The 13,371-nt window shown below is 42.6% G+C and overlaps 1 protein-coding gene across 6 annotated transcripts in view; it reads left to right on the forward strand.

Moving 5' to 3' along the window:
• Positions 1–2,862: 2,862 nt before the first annotated feature.
• Positions 2,863–13,371, forward strand: part of IL18R1 (interleukin 18 receptor 1) — a 48,383-nt gene continuing 37,874 nt past the window's right edge. The window contains exons 1-4 of one of the 6 annotated variants that reach the window (XM_032651964.1): positions 2,872–3,579; positions 4,104–4,181; positions 8,870–8,955; positions 12,939–13,182. In XM_032651964.1, coding sequence (XP_032507855.1) covers positions 8,898–8,955; positions 12,939–13,182 — 302 coding nt within the window. In that variant the 5' untranslated portion in view covers positions 2,872–3,579; positions 4,104–4,181; positions 8,870–8,897. Of the gene's footprint in view, positions 3,580–4,103; positions 4,182–8,869; positions 8,956–12,938; positions 13,183–13,371 lie in introns of all 6 variants that reach the window. The other 5 variants (XM_032651966.1, XM_032651967.1, XM_032651963.1 and 2 more) reach the window with 5 other exon arrangements.

Here is a 13,371-nt window from a genome sequence, read left to right on the forward strand (position 1 = left end):
CCTTTGGTATTTGATTTTTTATGCTATTGTAAGTGGTTTGTTTTTTTTAAACAAAGTTCATTTTTTCATATTTCTATTACTAGTATATGGAATTACAACTGATTTTTGTATATTTACCTTGTATTCCATGGTCTTTAGCTAAACTCAGTTATTGATTCCAACAGGCTTTATTTGTAGATTTCAAAGGGTGAGCTACATAAAATGATGCCCTCTGTCAAAACCAGTAGTTTTATTTCTTCCTTTCCAATATTTATGCCTTGTATTTTTATTTCGAGACGATTTCAGTTACAAACATCCTCATCTTGTTCCCCATCCTAGGAAAATGCCAAGTGTTTCACTATTTATTAAGAAGTTACTTGTAGCTTTCTTATAGGTGCTCTTCATCAGATTAAGAATGGTCCCTTCTAAACACAAAAGACCCCGAACAGCCAAAGCAATCTTGAGAACGAGAAACGGAGCTGGAGGAATCAGGCTCCCTGGCTTCAGACTATACTACAAAGCTACAGTAATCAAGACAGTATGGTACTGGCACAAAAACAGAAATATAGATCAATGGAACAGGATAGAAAGCCCAGAGATAAACCCACACACATATGGTCACCTTATCTTTGATAAAGGAGGCAAGAATATACAATGGAGAAAAGACAGCCTCTTCAGTAAGTGGTGCTGGGAAAACTGCACAGCTACATGTAAAAGAATGAAATTAGAACACTCTCCAACACCATACACAAAAATAAGCTCAAAATGGATTAGAGACCTAAATGTAAGGCCAGACACTATCAAATTCTTAGAAGAAAACATAGGCAGAACACTCTATGACATAAATCACAGCAAGATCCTTTTTGACCCACCTCCTAGAGAAATGGAAATAAAAACAAAAATAAACAAATGGGACCTATTGAAACTTAAAAGCTTTTGCACAGCAAAGGAAACCATAAACAAGACAAAAAGACAACCCTCAGAATGGGAGAAAATATTTGCAAATGAAGCAACTGACAAAGGATTAATCTCCAAAATATACAAGCAACTCACGCAGCTCAATATCAAAAAAACAAACAACCCAATCCAAAATGGGCAACATCACTAATCATTAGAGAAATGCAAATCAAAACTACAGTGAGGTATCACCTCACACCAGTCAGATGGCCATCATCAAAAAATCTACAAACAATAAATGCTGGAGAGGGTGTGGAGAAAAGGGAACCCTTTTGCACTGTTGGTGGGAATGTAAATTGATATAGCCACTATGGAGAACAATACGGAGGTTCCTTAAAAAACTAAAAATAGAACTACCATATGACCCAGCAATCCCACTACTGGGCATATACCCTGAGAAAACCATAATTCAAAGAGAGTCATCAGGGCTTCCCTGGTGGCGCAGTGGTTGAGAGTCTGCTTGCCGATGCAGGGGACGCGGGTTCGTGCCCCGGTCCGGGAGGATCCCACATGCCGCAGAGTGGCTGGGCCAGTGAGCCATGGCTGCTGGGCCTGCGCGTCTGGAGCCTGTGCTCCACAACGGGAGAGGCCACAACAGTGAGAGGCCCAAGTACCGCAAAAAAAAAAAAAAAGAGTCATGTACCACAGTGTTCATTGCAGCTCTATTTACAATAGCCAGGACATGGAAGCAACCTAAGTGTCCATCGACAGATGAATGGATAAAGAAGATGTGGCACATATATACAATGGAATATTACTCAGCCATAAAAAGAAACGAAATTGAGTTATTTGTAGTGAGGTGGATGGACCTAGAGTCTGTCATACAGAGTGAAGTAAATCAGAAAGAGAAAAACAAATATCGTGTATTAACACATATATATGGAATGTAAAAAACAAACAAACAAAAAGGTCATGAAGAACCTAGGGGCAGGACAGGAATAAAGACACAGACGTAGAGAATGGACTTGAGGACACGGGGAGGGGGAAGGGTAAGCTGGGACGAAGTGAGAGAGTTGCATGGACATATATACACTACCAAATGTAAAATAGATAGCTAGTGGGAAGCAGCCACATAGCACAGGGAGATCAGCTCGATGCTTTGTGACCACCTAGAGGGGTGGGATAGGGAGGGTGGGAGGGAGACGTGAGAGGGAAGAGATATGGGGATATATGTATATGTATAGCTGATTCAGTTTGTTATACAGCCTAAACTAACACACAATTGTAAAGCAATTATACTCTAATAAAGATGTTAAAAAAAAGAATGGTCCTTTCCATTCTGTTTCTCAGGTGTTATTAATCAAGAAAGGGTGTTGACAAGTGCAAAATGCTTTTTAATTGCATTTACTGAGATACTTATACGATTTTTCTCTTTTATTATGTGGTGAATGACTTTGATTGGATAAGAAGAATGAAATTCCCTCTCACTAAACCTTTTCGCTGCCTGCTGTGGGTTTCATTTTTCATTTTTGTTTGAAAGGTCCAATCACAGACCAGTCTAAAAATGTATCCTGAGTTCCACCACACCATAAAAACTTAGAAACACGCTTTCTCCACTGGCCTCCTTTTCTTCTAACCAATTTAAAATCTCAATTTAACACCTCTGCGCCCCTCTTCTACTTCCCAATGGCGAACCACCCACCCCTCAGGTTAAGCAGAAGGCATTAGGACGGAGCCAGGACGCCAGGGCTGGAACCACAAGTCCTCCGCACCTTTGGTTGGCCTCGGCGAGCCGCCCGGTGGCGTTGGGACGACTCCTCGGCCTCCGTCGTGTCTCCCAGCCGGCCCCAGCCCCTTCCCCTAAGCGCAGATGCTGCCCCTCCGCCAGGCCGGGGCTGACAACTTCCTCACCTGGCTCTGGTGCCGGCTGCCCCTCCGCCCGGAGGGTGCGTAGGAGCCGCCCAGGCGCGCCCCCTCCTGGCCCCGCGGCTCGCCCGGCCACCGCCCACGGCCCGCCAGCTCCGGGACCCAGGCGCGCCGCCCCCGCCCGCAGCCTCCTCGGCCCCCGGCAAGGTGCCGGATTTTCCAGCTGCGCGCCTTCACGCCAGCGAGCGAGCCGCTCCCGGAACCCACGGGCGGCGCGCCCAGCCAGAGAAGCCGGTACCCCGAGCGCCACGACGAGCGCGCACGCCGACCCGGAGCGCCCCCACTGAGGAGCATCCCCGGACCGGCGGGAGCCCGCCCCGGAGCGCCCGGAACGCGAAACACCCAAGACCAGGAACGCCCCCGCGGAGGAGCATCCTTAGACTGGGAGCGGCGCGGCTCCGCGGCACCCCCGGACCGGAAGCACTGCGGACCCAGAGCGCCCCCGCGGAGGAGCGGGAGTGGGAGGACCCGGACCGAGAGCAAACCGAGTCAAGGAGCGTCCCAGACCCAGGGCACAGCCCAGGCCGCGGGGCCGGAAGCAGCGCCGCACCCGCGGCCTCGGCCAGCCGAGTTTTGCCAGACGCTTTTTCTTTCTTCAGACTTTCTGTTCTTTTTCAGCATTCTCTGGTTGCCTTATCTCTTGCGTTACCTTTGCGGCTCCTCTCCTTTCTGGTTTCACGGTGGTAGGAAGGCAGCTTTTGCTCTTTCTCAACTGCCTCGCCATCGGGTGTCCAGGGGAACAGCCGCCCCTCCCTAGCCTCCGGACGCCTTCTGAAGGTAAGGACAGACCTGCCTCTGCCACCTGCGGCCCCTCCCACTGCCCTCTGCTGCCGGCTGGGGACAAGGGGCGACTCAGCCTCAGGGGCAGGGGTTCTGAAAGATCCGTTAAAAATGCATGCATATACATATAGCTATTATATATAATATATATTATTTTAAATAATTAGCACATATGCATACATATGTGTGTATCCACACGAGTAACTGGTGATTCAGCATATCAACTTTCCCTAATAGTGTAGTTTTAGTGGTTGAACCAGTCCGTTTTTTTCTAGAAAGGTGAGAACAGCTAAAAGAAGTGATAGTTTTCATTTATTAAGCAGTCACTCGTGTCTGACACTTTTAGATGCATCATTTTCGCTTAAGCCTCCTACAGGCCAAATGCAGTATGCTTCTTAAGAGGAGGGGAACCGAGCCCAGAGAGGTTCAGTAGTTTACCCAAGGGCATTCAGCTACTAAGTAACAGATCCCAGATTCACACCCAGTTTTTCCTGATTTCAAAACCTTCGTCTCCATCTCAGGTTCCTCCAGGAGTTAGAAGCCAACCTTCAGCTGTACTGCGGTTAGCAGACCAACAGATGACTGGGCAGCCCCTTCAGGTACAGGCACCTGAGCTCACTGTATTACATAACACCCATTTGGTGCTGTGCCGTGCTGGGCTCTGCGGCCCACTTTCCAATCTGAGGGCCTTGGATGGGCCAGGAGGGGATAAATTTGCAGGAAACTGGGTTTGTGCAGGTTCTGGGCTAGCTGGAGAGCTTCCATGAGCAGGCAGCCACTGGGCCAAACTGCTAGGACCTCAGGGAGTGTGCAGCTGGAAGGAAGTGTGGAGGGTGACCCCAGCGGCAGGACCAGGGGTGGAGGCTGGGGAAGCGTAAGGGTAGCAACAGCAGACATTGTGTGACCAGGACTGCGGGATGGGAATGATTCTCCTGGCCTCCGCAAGGGAAACCTATTTTGACATAAATTCTTCTTAGAGTGGAAGTGTGTGCACGCATATACACGCTTGTACGTGTGCGTGATGTCCAAGATCATTTTCTCCTCTTGGCACTTGATTGTTTTGTCATCTCAGAAGATGAATGAACAAACACTGTTTGATCATTTCACCTGGTCTGGTCTCAGGTTCCTTGAGAGAAGGAGCTCTGAAGTGGCCTAACAACTCTGAGTTTCTGGGCGTTATTTTTTCTAGAGAACCGTCACTTTGCTTAGAATGGGGTCTATAAACAGGAAAGTTGGGCAGAACGAGGAGCTCAGGAGATGACCATTCAGATGCTCTGGAGGCACCTTTGACTGTGTAGCCTTCGGGGCAGAGGGAGTGGTCAGCTTGGATCTGACCCTCACCCAGGGTCACACAATCTTTGGAAGAGAGCCTTTTTCATTTAGAGAAAACTTCATGCCATCGGATGATTTACAGAACGTTTGTGAGTTTTCTTGGTGTGTGTGTGTGTATGCACATACGTACCTACATGTGCACACATACACGTATTCGTACATATACATGCATGTATATTTATATCTTAATTATTAGGTATTCTTATTAATTATATGTTTAGGATATTTTAAATTTACTTTTAAGTATAGAAGTAAGTCCCCTGGATCTGTGTCTGCCTACCTTGGCTACATATTAGAATCATCTGGAGGAGTTTTACAAATCGATATGTCCAGGCTGTATTCCAGACATCTAGGTGGAACCCAGGCAGCAGTTTTTTATTTTTAAACACCAAGCAAGGATGATTGCCCTAGACTTAACATCAGTCGTTAAAACATGCTTTGCAGGATGTTATGATTTAAGAAGCATGTCACAGGTAGAAGATTATCTTAATCTTTTAACAATGGATCCGATAATCACGTAAGACTCCAAACTGTACATATTTTATGAATTTGATGCATTCATGAATTCAGCAAATAACAAACAAGCAAACAAACATAAGATGATAGTATGTCAGTTGGTGATAAGTGTTAGGAATAAAAGAACAAAACAAAGTGGGAGAGCAAAGACAGAGAGAGAGAGGCGTGTGTATGTGCGCACGCACGTGCTTGCGTGCGTGCACTCGGTCACACGCTTGTGTGTATTCGCTCTCAAGCAGATGTTAGATTTTTCTATGTTAGATTTTCCATAGATTGCTCAGGGAGGCCCTGTACAATATAACTACAGTATCAACCAACTCTAAAGGAAAGACAGGATTTTTAACTAATGATAGAGTAGTAATTAGGAGCCATTTGGGGAAAATAAATTAAGTTAGACCCTATCTTCCTACCAAACAACAAAGTTAATTGTTAAAGGGTAAAAAATTAAATGCAAAAAGCCCCTATTAAGCCATAAAAATGAAGAAAATACAGCTAGGTATCTATATGACTACTGAGGGCAAAGGAATGTTCTAAATGTAAAAGTTATGGTAAAGTCACAAAAGAATGATAGGTTTGACTGCATAAATATAAAATTGTCCATATGTTAAGACATCAAAAGAGGAATTGGAAGGGAAAACTGTGCAACAAGTTGAAAAAAAACACTAAAAATTTAAGAACTGGACAAAAAAGCATAAAAGAATGGAAATAAAATAGCTTAAAAATACACGATTAATATTTTGCCTCATTTATACCAATAGAAATGCAGATTAATAAGCCATGAGATACCATTTTACCAATTTAAGTACCTACTTAGATTTAAAGAATGAGACTGCTCAAATGCTTCTGTGGGTATAGGGGAGGGATATTGTCTTTCACTGCTGAGGGGTATGAATGATTACATTTCTGGGTGCGGCTTGGTGGTATGCATTCATCATGTTTAAAAGGTACTCTGACTCATAGACTATACTGCCATGAAGTAGCACCAAGAAAATAATAAGAAATGTAGATAAGTAATAATAGCTTAGTGATATTTATTATTCACCAGTTACTATTTGCCATAGTAACTCACGGAACCTTCACATCAGCTCTGGGAGATAGTATTGTTATTCCCTTTTACGGATAAAGTGATTGAGGAACAGAGATGGCAAGTGACCAGCCCAATGTTATTCAGCTGGTAAAGAGTAGAATGAGGATTCAACCAGGCAGTCTGGTGCCAGAGGTCATGCTCCGAAAACTGATCTGTACTGCCTTACATGAGAAGATGGTCATGGGGTTATTTTATAGTAAAATATATCTTGTAAATTGTAATATATCCTCAAGAAGGAACATTGTGTGGCAATTAAAATGATAACAGAGTATTTTCTGACACAGGAAAATGCTGTTTTATTAAGTAGGAACAGCAGGATATGAGATTATTTAAAATCTTAATTATTTGAAAATATATAGAAAAAGTATAAGACAATGCTAAAGTATTATGCATGTTGAGATTATTTTCTCCTTTTCTAGTTTCATGTTATAAGTGTCCTATAATGGGAATATGTTACTTTAGAAATCAGAAAAATTTTTTAAGAGAAAGAAGAACAAAAGAAAGAGAAAAAGAAATGTAAAGATTATGAAAAGGCCAAAAAATGGGACCATCATCAAATATAACACTAAAAGAACCCCCAAAATTCCCATACGCAAGAAATGTAATATTTATACCCTCCTACATACATTTCGTTAATACTTACTAGGGTATCTATGACAGATTTGTCTTTTGGAAATGAGTTCCATTATTTAATATCTTAATCTTTTAAATCCATGGTAAGTACATTAAAAATTCTATATATACACATAGAGCAGGGCAAATGTCAGCTAATTTGCATGCTGGGATCTTAACATGTTTCATATTGAAACTCAGAGTTAACTCATCAGAATGCTGAGTAATCTCATGGTAACTTTATCTCTTAGTAAACCTTGATAATTAAAAAAAATCAAACAAAAATCCCCAGCAGTGCCCTTTGCAAGGCTGTGTCGACCTAAACCAGAGGAAACAACACTTTTCATTCTACCTGAGATAAGAGGATGGAGAGAGTTAATAATAGAGTGGTGTGTGTGGGCTGGAGGACTGATTTCAAACCATAGCCATATTCTGATTTGGTTATGAATAGTTGGCACTTTCCACACCTACTATCCCTCTGTCTTTACATTATTGATTATTACCTCTCGGAAGTTACATCAAAGGCTTGGCAATGTTATTCATAAGGCTTGATGTGAATGGTTTGGCGGTTTAGCCATTAAACTTCACCAAGGATTTGGGCATTAACAGTACTCTTTTCTAGTATGGCAGGGGCGGTGAGTGACAGTTGGTGAAAGAATTATTTGGGGTTGAACGGTTACCGTGCACCCAGGAAGGCTTCATAAATACTTACTTCAGTACTTTTGGGAGACAGGCCTTCTTATCAACCCCATTTTGGTAATGAGCAAACAGGCTCTGTGACTTCTAAGTAACTTGCCCGACGTTGCACAGCTTGTCAAGACTCAAGCAGGAATGCCAGTCCAGTTGTGTGGGCCCAAAATCCAAGCTCCTTCCATCGTGCTGTGCTTCCTACGCCCAGTGGGGCTAGGTGTGTGGTACACAGGGAGCACGTGTTTGTTTATGAAATAGACTTGGTGTATGAGCCCCAGTGCACCCTTCCTCTACTCTCTCAACTTGTAATTAGTAGAACCAAAGATAGGTTGCAGTAGGATCAAAATTCAACACAGATTTGCATTCATTGAGTGGGTGTGGATTAGGCATCTGGATGGCGGGAAACTCCCAGATTTGTGTCTTCATTTCCTAAAATAAACACTAGGGGCTGTGAGTGTAGACACATGCATACACGTGCGCACACCTTTTCCTCTTAACGAGGATTAATCAGTGCTTACTTTGTGGGAGGCGTTGATTTTAGTGATACAGTGATGAACAAAACAGACTTAGTTCCTAACCTAGTTCTGAAGAAAGAACAATATTTAAAAATTCAGCCCGTAAGTGAAGATTGTGATGAACATTTTGGTGTGGCGAGGGGGAAAAAAAGCGGCTGGAACACACACACACCTACATGGGCAGACTGTCCATTCGTAGGATGGTAGATTTTCTGGAAATACTGTCGTCCTCAACTTTGACTTTGGAGGTAAGATTTAGTAGACCAGACTTAAAATACAGCAGGCTCTCTTGTCTTAGAAATTTGCATTATTAGGGATTTCCCCTGGGTGCCCAAATGTATGCCTTGAAATTTTATTAATTCTACGTGGCTGGAAGTTCTGAGGAAAACTGGTGACTCTATGAAGGGATATGAAAAGTTGCTGGGCTGACTTTTTTAAAGTCTGTATGCCAGAAGACTTTTTAAAACCTCCTGCATGAGACAGGTATGCTTTTGTTTGAAAGTCTTGGCCGAACCTGTCTTATTCTGTTTTCCAGAGAAACCATCTGAAGCAGAATCATAAACATGCATCGTAGAGAAATACCCCTGACACTTTTGGTGCTTATGTTTATAAGCACCTCAGGTAAGTAATTACAATCAATCACAAACATACTTCATTGGTCGTCTAGAGGGAATATCAAAGTTTGGCTTATTTATGTGGAGGTTGTTACTGAAGATGTTGGATTTATTAAAATTCGTGGTTTAAAATTTTACTTTAGAAAGTTGCCAACCATTTGGTATGCCTGGAATACAGAATAAGAGATTCATAGCGGGCTGCCCTGGTGGCGCAGTGGTTGAGAGTCCGCCTGCCGATGCAGGGTACACGGGTTCGTGCCCCGGTCCGCGAAGATCCCACATGCCGCGGAGCAGCTGGGCCCGTGAGCCATGGCCGCTGAGCCTGCGCGTCCGGAGCCTGTGCTCCGCAACGGGAGGCCACGACAGTGAGAGGCCCGCGTACCGCAAAAAAAAAAAAGAAAGAAAGGATTCAGCCCTATGAGTTTATGTAGAGAGAGCAGGAAGTGAAAACTTTTATCCTGAAATACATTTGTCTGAGATAAAAATTTGCTTAGTTTCACATTATTTGAAACTGAAGCGTTCACAGCCGTCCTTGTTACTGAGTTTTACAAAGTTTTAACACATTGTTTCCTCCCCGAAAGGAAAGCAAAAATTCATCTCATTATCTAGGTAGTGAGGAAAGTGAGTGGGAATACCTTACAGATCTTAAAGAAAATATTAGAGTTAGAAGGAATACATTAGAAAGTCTGCTCGGACCAGGAAGACAGGTAGGCTTTGTGTCCGGTGTCAGGTACCGATTTTAATTTATTAGAAGTCACTGCTTGGAGACTCTCGCTGAGAAGGTTCTGAGACCTCAGCAGGTACTCTGAAGAAGAGTTCCGTGATTGATTAACAAGGTTCTCCAAAGGCTTTGGAGAAGAAAGAAGGGGCACAGTTGTTGATTTGCCTTGATCCAGTATCTGGAGGAGGGAAGACATGAGCGCATGTCCCCTACTTTGAGAATTACTGATGAAGAGATTACAGTTTGGTTATGGATACTTTCAGATAATTCAGGTCCAATATCTGGGTATATTTACTTAAGAGGATCTATGTATCGTTGAGATCCATACCGTGCGACATTACCCAGGTGTTAAAAGAAGGAGACAGACCTCTTCTTGCTGATATGGAAGGACCTGTCAGAACAGGTGAGAGACCAAGCTGTAGGAAAGTGTGCATCACATGAAAAGGCCCCTTGCTCTAAAGGCCCCTATAGACATAGGCTGATAACCTTGCTCCCAGGTTATTATGAAAACATGCTGCAGGCTCCCAACAGCCATGCAGCCTTTGCTGTAAGGATGCTAAGGTCCCAGCTCTATGTCCTGTGAGGTATTTGAAGAGCACCTTTTGTGAAGGGGTCTCTCTAGGCAGACTTGACAATATTTTACGTGTCAGATTCATTTAGCTGAAGTTGGATGACATCCTATTATTGCCGAAACTCAAGACAATTCCAAACCCAGACATCATTGCAGAGGCTCTAGTCTCTTGACCCTACTGGATCGTGGTGCTCCATTCTTGTAAGATGGGGAGGGTGTTCTGGGCCATCCATACACTTTGAGCTCCACTCATTTCTCCAATCAAAAGCCATTTCAAATCAACAAAGCCTGCAATGTTAAATGTAAGATTAGATCTCTGAAGCCATTAGCTGCCTGGGGAATATGAACTTTCAACTGCCAACCGTGCACCCTGGAGAGTATGAATTCCAGGCTAGGTTTCTTTAAGTGATAACTGTCCCCAAAGAGGAATAAGTGCCTATGTCTGTACAAACACAGGCACAGGGGTTCATAGAAGCTTTTTTTTTTTCATTGATTTTTATTGGAGTATAGTTGATTTACAGTGTTGTGTTAGTTTCTGCTGTACAGCAAAGTGAATCAGTTATACATATACATATATCCACTCATTTTTAGATTCTGTTCCCATATAGGTCATTAGAGTACTGAGTAGAGTTTCCTGTGCTATACAGTAGGTTCTTATTAGTTATCTATTTTATATATAGTAGTGTTTGTATGTCAAACCCAGTCTCCCAATTTATCCCTCCCCACCCTGACCTTTCCCCTTTGGTAATCATGTTTGTTTTCTACACCTGTGACTCTATTTTTTAAAATAGGTTCATTTGTACCATATTTTTAGATTCCACATATAAGCTATATCATCTGATATTTTTCTTTCTGTTTCTGACTTACTTCACTCAGTATGACCATTTCTAGGCCCATCCATGTCGCTGCAAATGGCATTATTTTGTTCTTTTTTATGGCTGAGTAATATTCCACTGTATATATGTACCACATCTTCTTTATCCATTCCTCCATCGATGGGCATTCAGGTTGCTTCCATGTCCTGGCTATTGTGAATAGTGCTGCAGTGAACATTGGGGTGCATGTACCTTTTCGACTTATGGTTTTCTCCAGATATATGCCCAGGAGTGGGATTGCTGGATCATATGGTAGCTCTCATAGAAGCTTTTTCATGATTGACCAAAACCTTGAAATCACCCAAATGTTCAACACCAATAGAATGGATAAATGAATTGTCAAATACTACCACGATTAGATACTACATAACTATGAAAAAGAGAACACATCACCATTACATGCAGCAGTATGACTGCCCATCATAGACATAATGATGTACAAAAAGTCCAGACGCAATAGAGCACAGAATGTATGATTTCTGCACTTTGTTCTATGTAGATTACATCTCTAAAACTAGAAAATAAATCAAGCTGTTAATGACCTACCATCCTTTTAGGTGTCAGTTAAAACTAACACCCACATTTACACATGCGTCACACCTTCTAAGCTGAAGTCCTGCATTGTGAGATAAAGATTTAATAACAACCACCAGATGCGAGGTTGATGTTCACTAAATGTTGTGCTTCCAGGTAGGTTTGACAGCCATGTTTTCAGAGAGTGTGTTTGCCATTAGAGCCACTTCCTCTCTACCTTGTGGTTAACAACCTTGTGGTTAAAACCAGACAGTTGCTTTGAGAAATAAACCCTGACTATAGAGAAAGCATGTTCTCTGTGGCCTCAGAGAATCGCTCTGTTCAGTTTAAGAGTTCTCATCCTCAAAATACAGTCAAAGGTTGCTGCCGGAAGACAGGATACAGGGAAGGTCCATTCACACTGACTTTGAACTGCTGGAAGTGAAGAAGGAGGGAAATGATGACCCTGTACAGCACAAAGGATCAGATAAATTTCTAAAGCCAGAGTATCTGGGTTAGTTTGAGAAAGAGGGAAGGAAGAGAGAGAGAGAGAGAGAGAGAGAGAGAGAGAGAGAGAGAGAGAGGGAGAGAGAGAGAGGAGAGAGAGAGAGAGAGAGAGAGAGAGAGAGATCTCAGAAAGAGGAAGTGACAGATACCCAGATTTGCAGTGAGTCAATATGAATTAATTATCAGTATGAATTGTATGCATCATGTATTGAGTATCCACATGGTAACCTAGAGAGGTAATGGATTTATACACATGTAGGCGCACCTTTAACCATCCCCACGTCTGCCCGGGGAATGGTTAGGTAGAGTGGTTGAGAACAAGACCCGTGAGACTTCTGACGATACAAGTGGAAAACTCTGTGGTCTCTAGGTTTCTCTTTTTATTTTCCTTGGAGATTCCTCAGCTAGGGATGTTTTGGGGTAGGTGTGGCAACACTGTGACTTTGGGGGCTTTCCCTAAGAGGAAGTTGTAATGTGTAACATTTCTTTTAAAAGATTACAGTGAACTTATGCATCTTCTAGCTTTGGTAGGTTAAGTTCCGGTATCTTCCTGTTTGGGAGAAGCTGTTGGAAGGTTTTTCTGTCTTCATTTATATTCTGAAAGTGCCTTAGTGTTAGAAAGATTGACCTCCTGTTTTTTAGGGTTGGAAAGACTGACCCTAAAATAAAAGAATCCACAGAAGTGAGACGTTGAGATTTTTCAGGATGTTACTAACCCAGCTTCTTCACCTAATGCATTAGGGGAAAAAATTTACCTTTGTCATTCTGTTTTTATATTTTTCTTTTGCTTTGCTAATCTTTAGAAGAAACTTGTACCTCGCGTCTTCACATTACTGCAGTTGAAGGGGAACCTTTCTATCTGAAGTTTTGTTCATCTTCGTCGGAGTATGAGAATAAAACAACCACCATAAAATGGTACAAAAATGCATCGCATGGACCCCTTGAGCTGAGCTCGAGTAGTTCACCCAGAATTATTTTGCTCGATTATGTTTTGGAGTTTTGGCCAGTTCATTTGAATGACAGTGGATCTTACTCTATCCGAATGGGGTGAGTATACCTTCTCTTTGTGTTGGCGTATTTCATAGCACTCTTGGGCTTTGTTCAGCAAATCAAATATACAGTCATTGGGAAGGTCAGATACTCCATCCATTTCCTTCTCCCTACTCTTCCTACAACATGAAATAAATACTTCATTCTTGAAAAATTAAATTAAATACTGCCCTGTGTTTATCTTCT

The sequence above is a fragment of the Phocoena sinus genome, chromosome 13 (assembly GCF_008692025.1).
Source record: "Phocoena sinus isolate mPhoSin1 chromosome 13, mPhoSin1.pri, whole genome shotgun sequence".
NCBI classification, from domain to species: Eukaryota; Metazoa; Chordata; class Mammalia; order Artiodactyla; family Phocoenidae; genus Phocoena; species Phocoena sinus.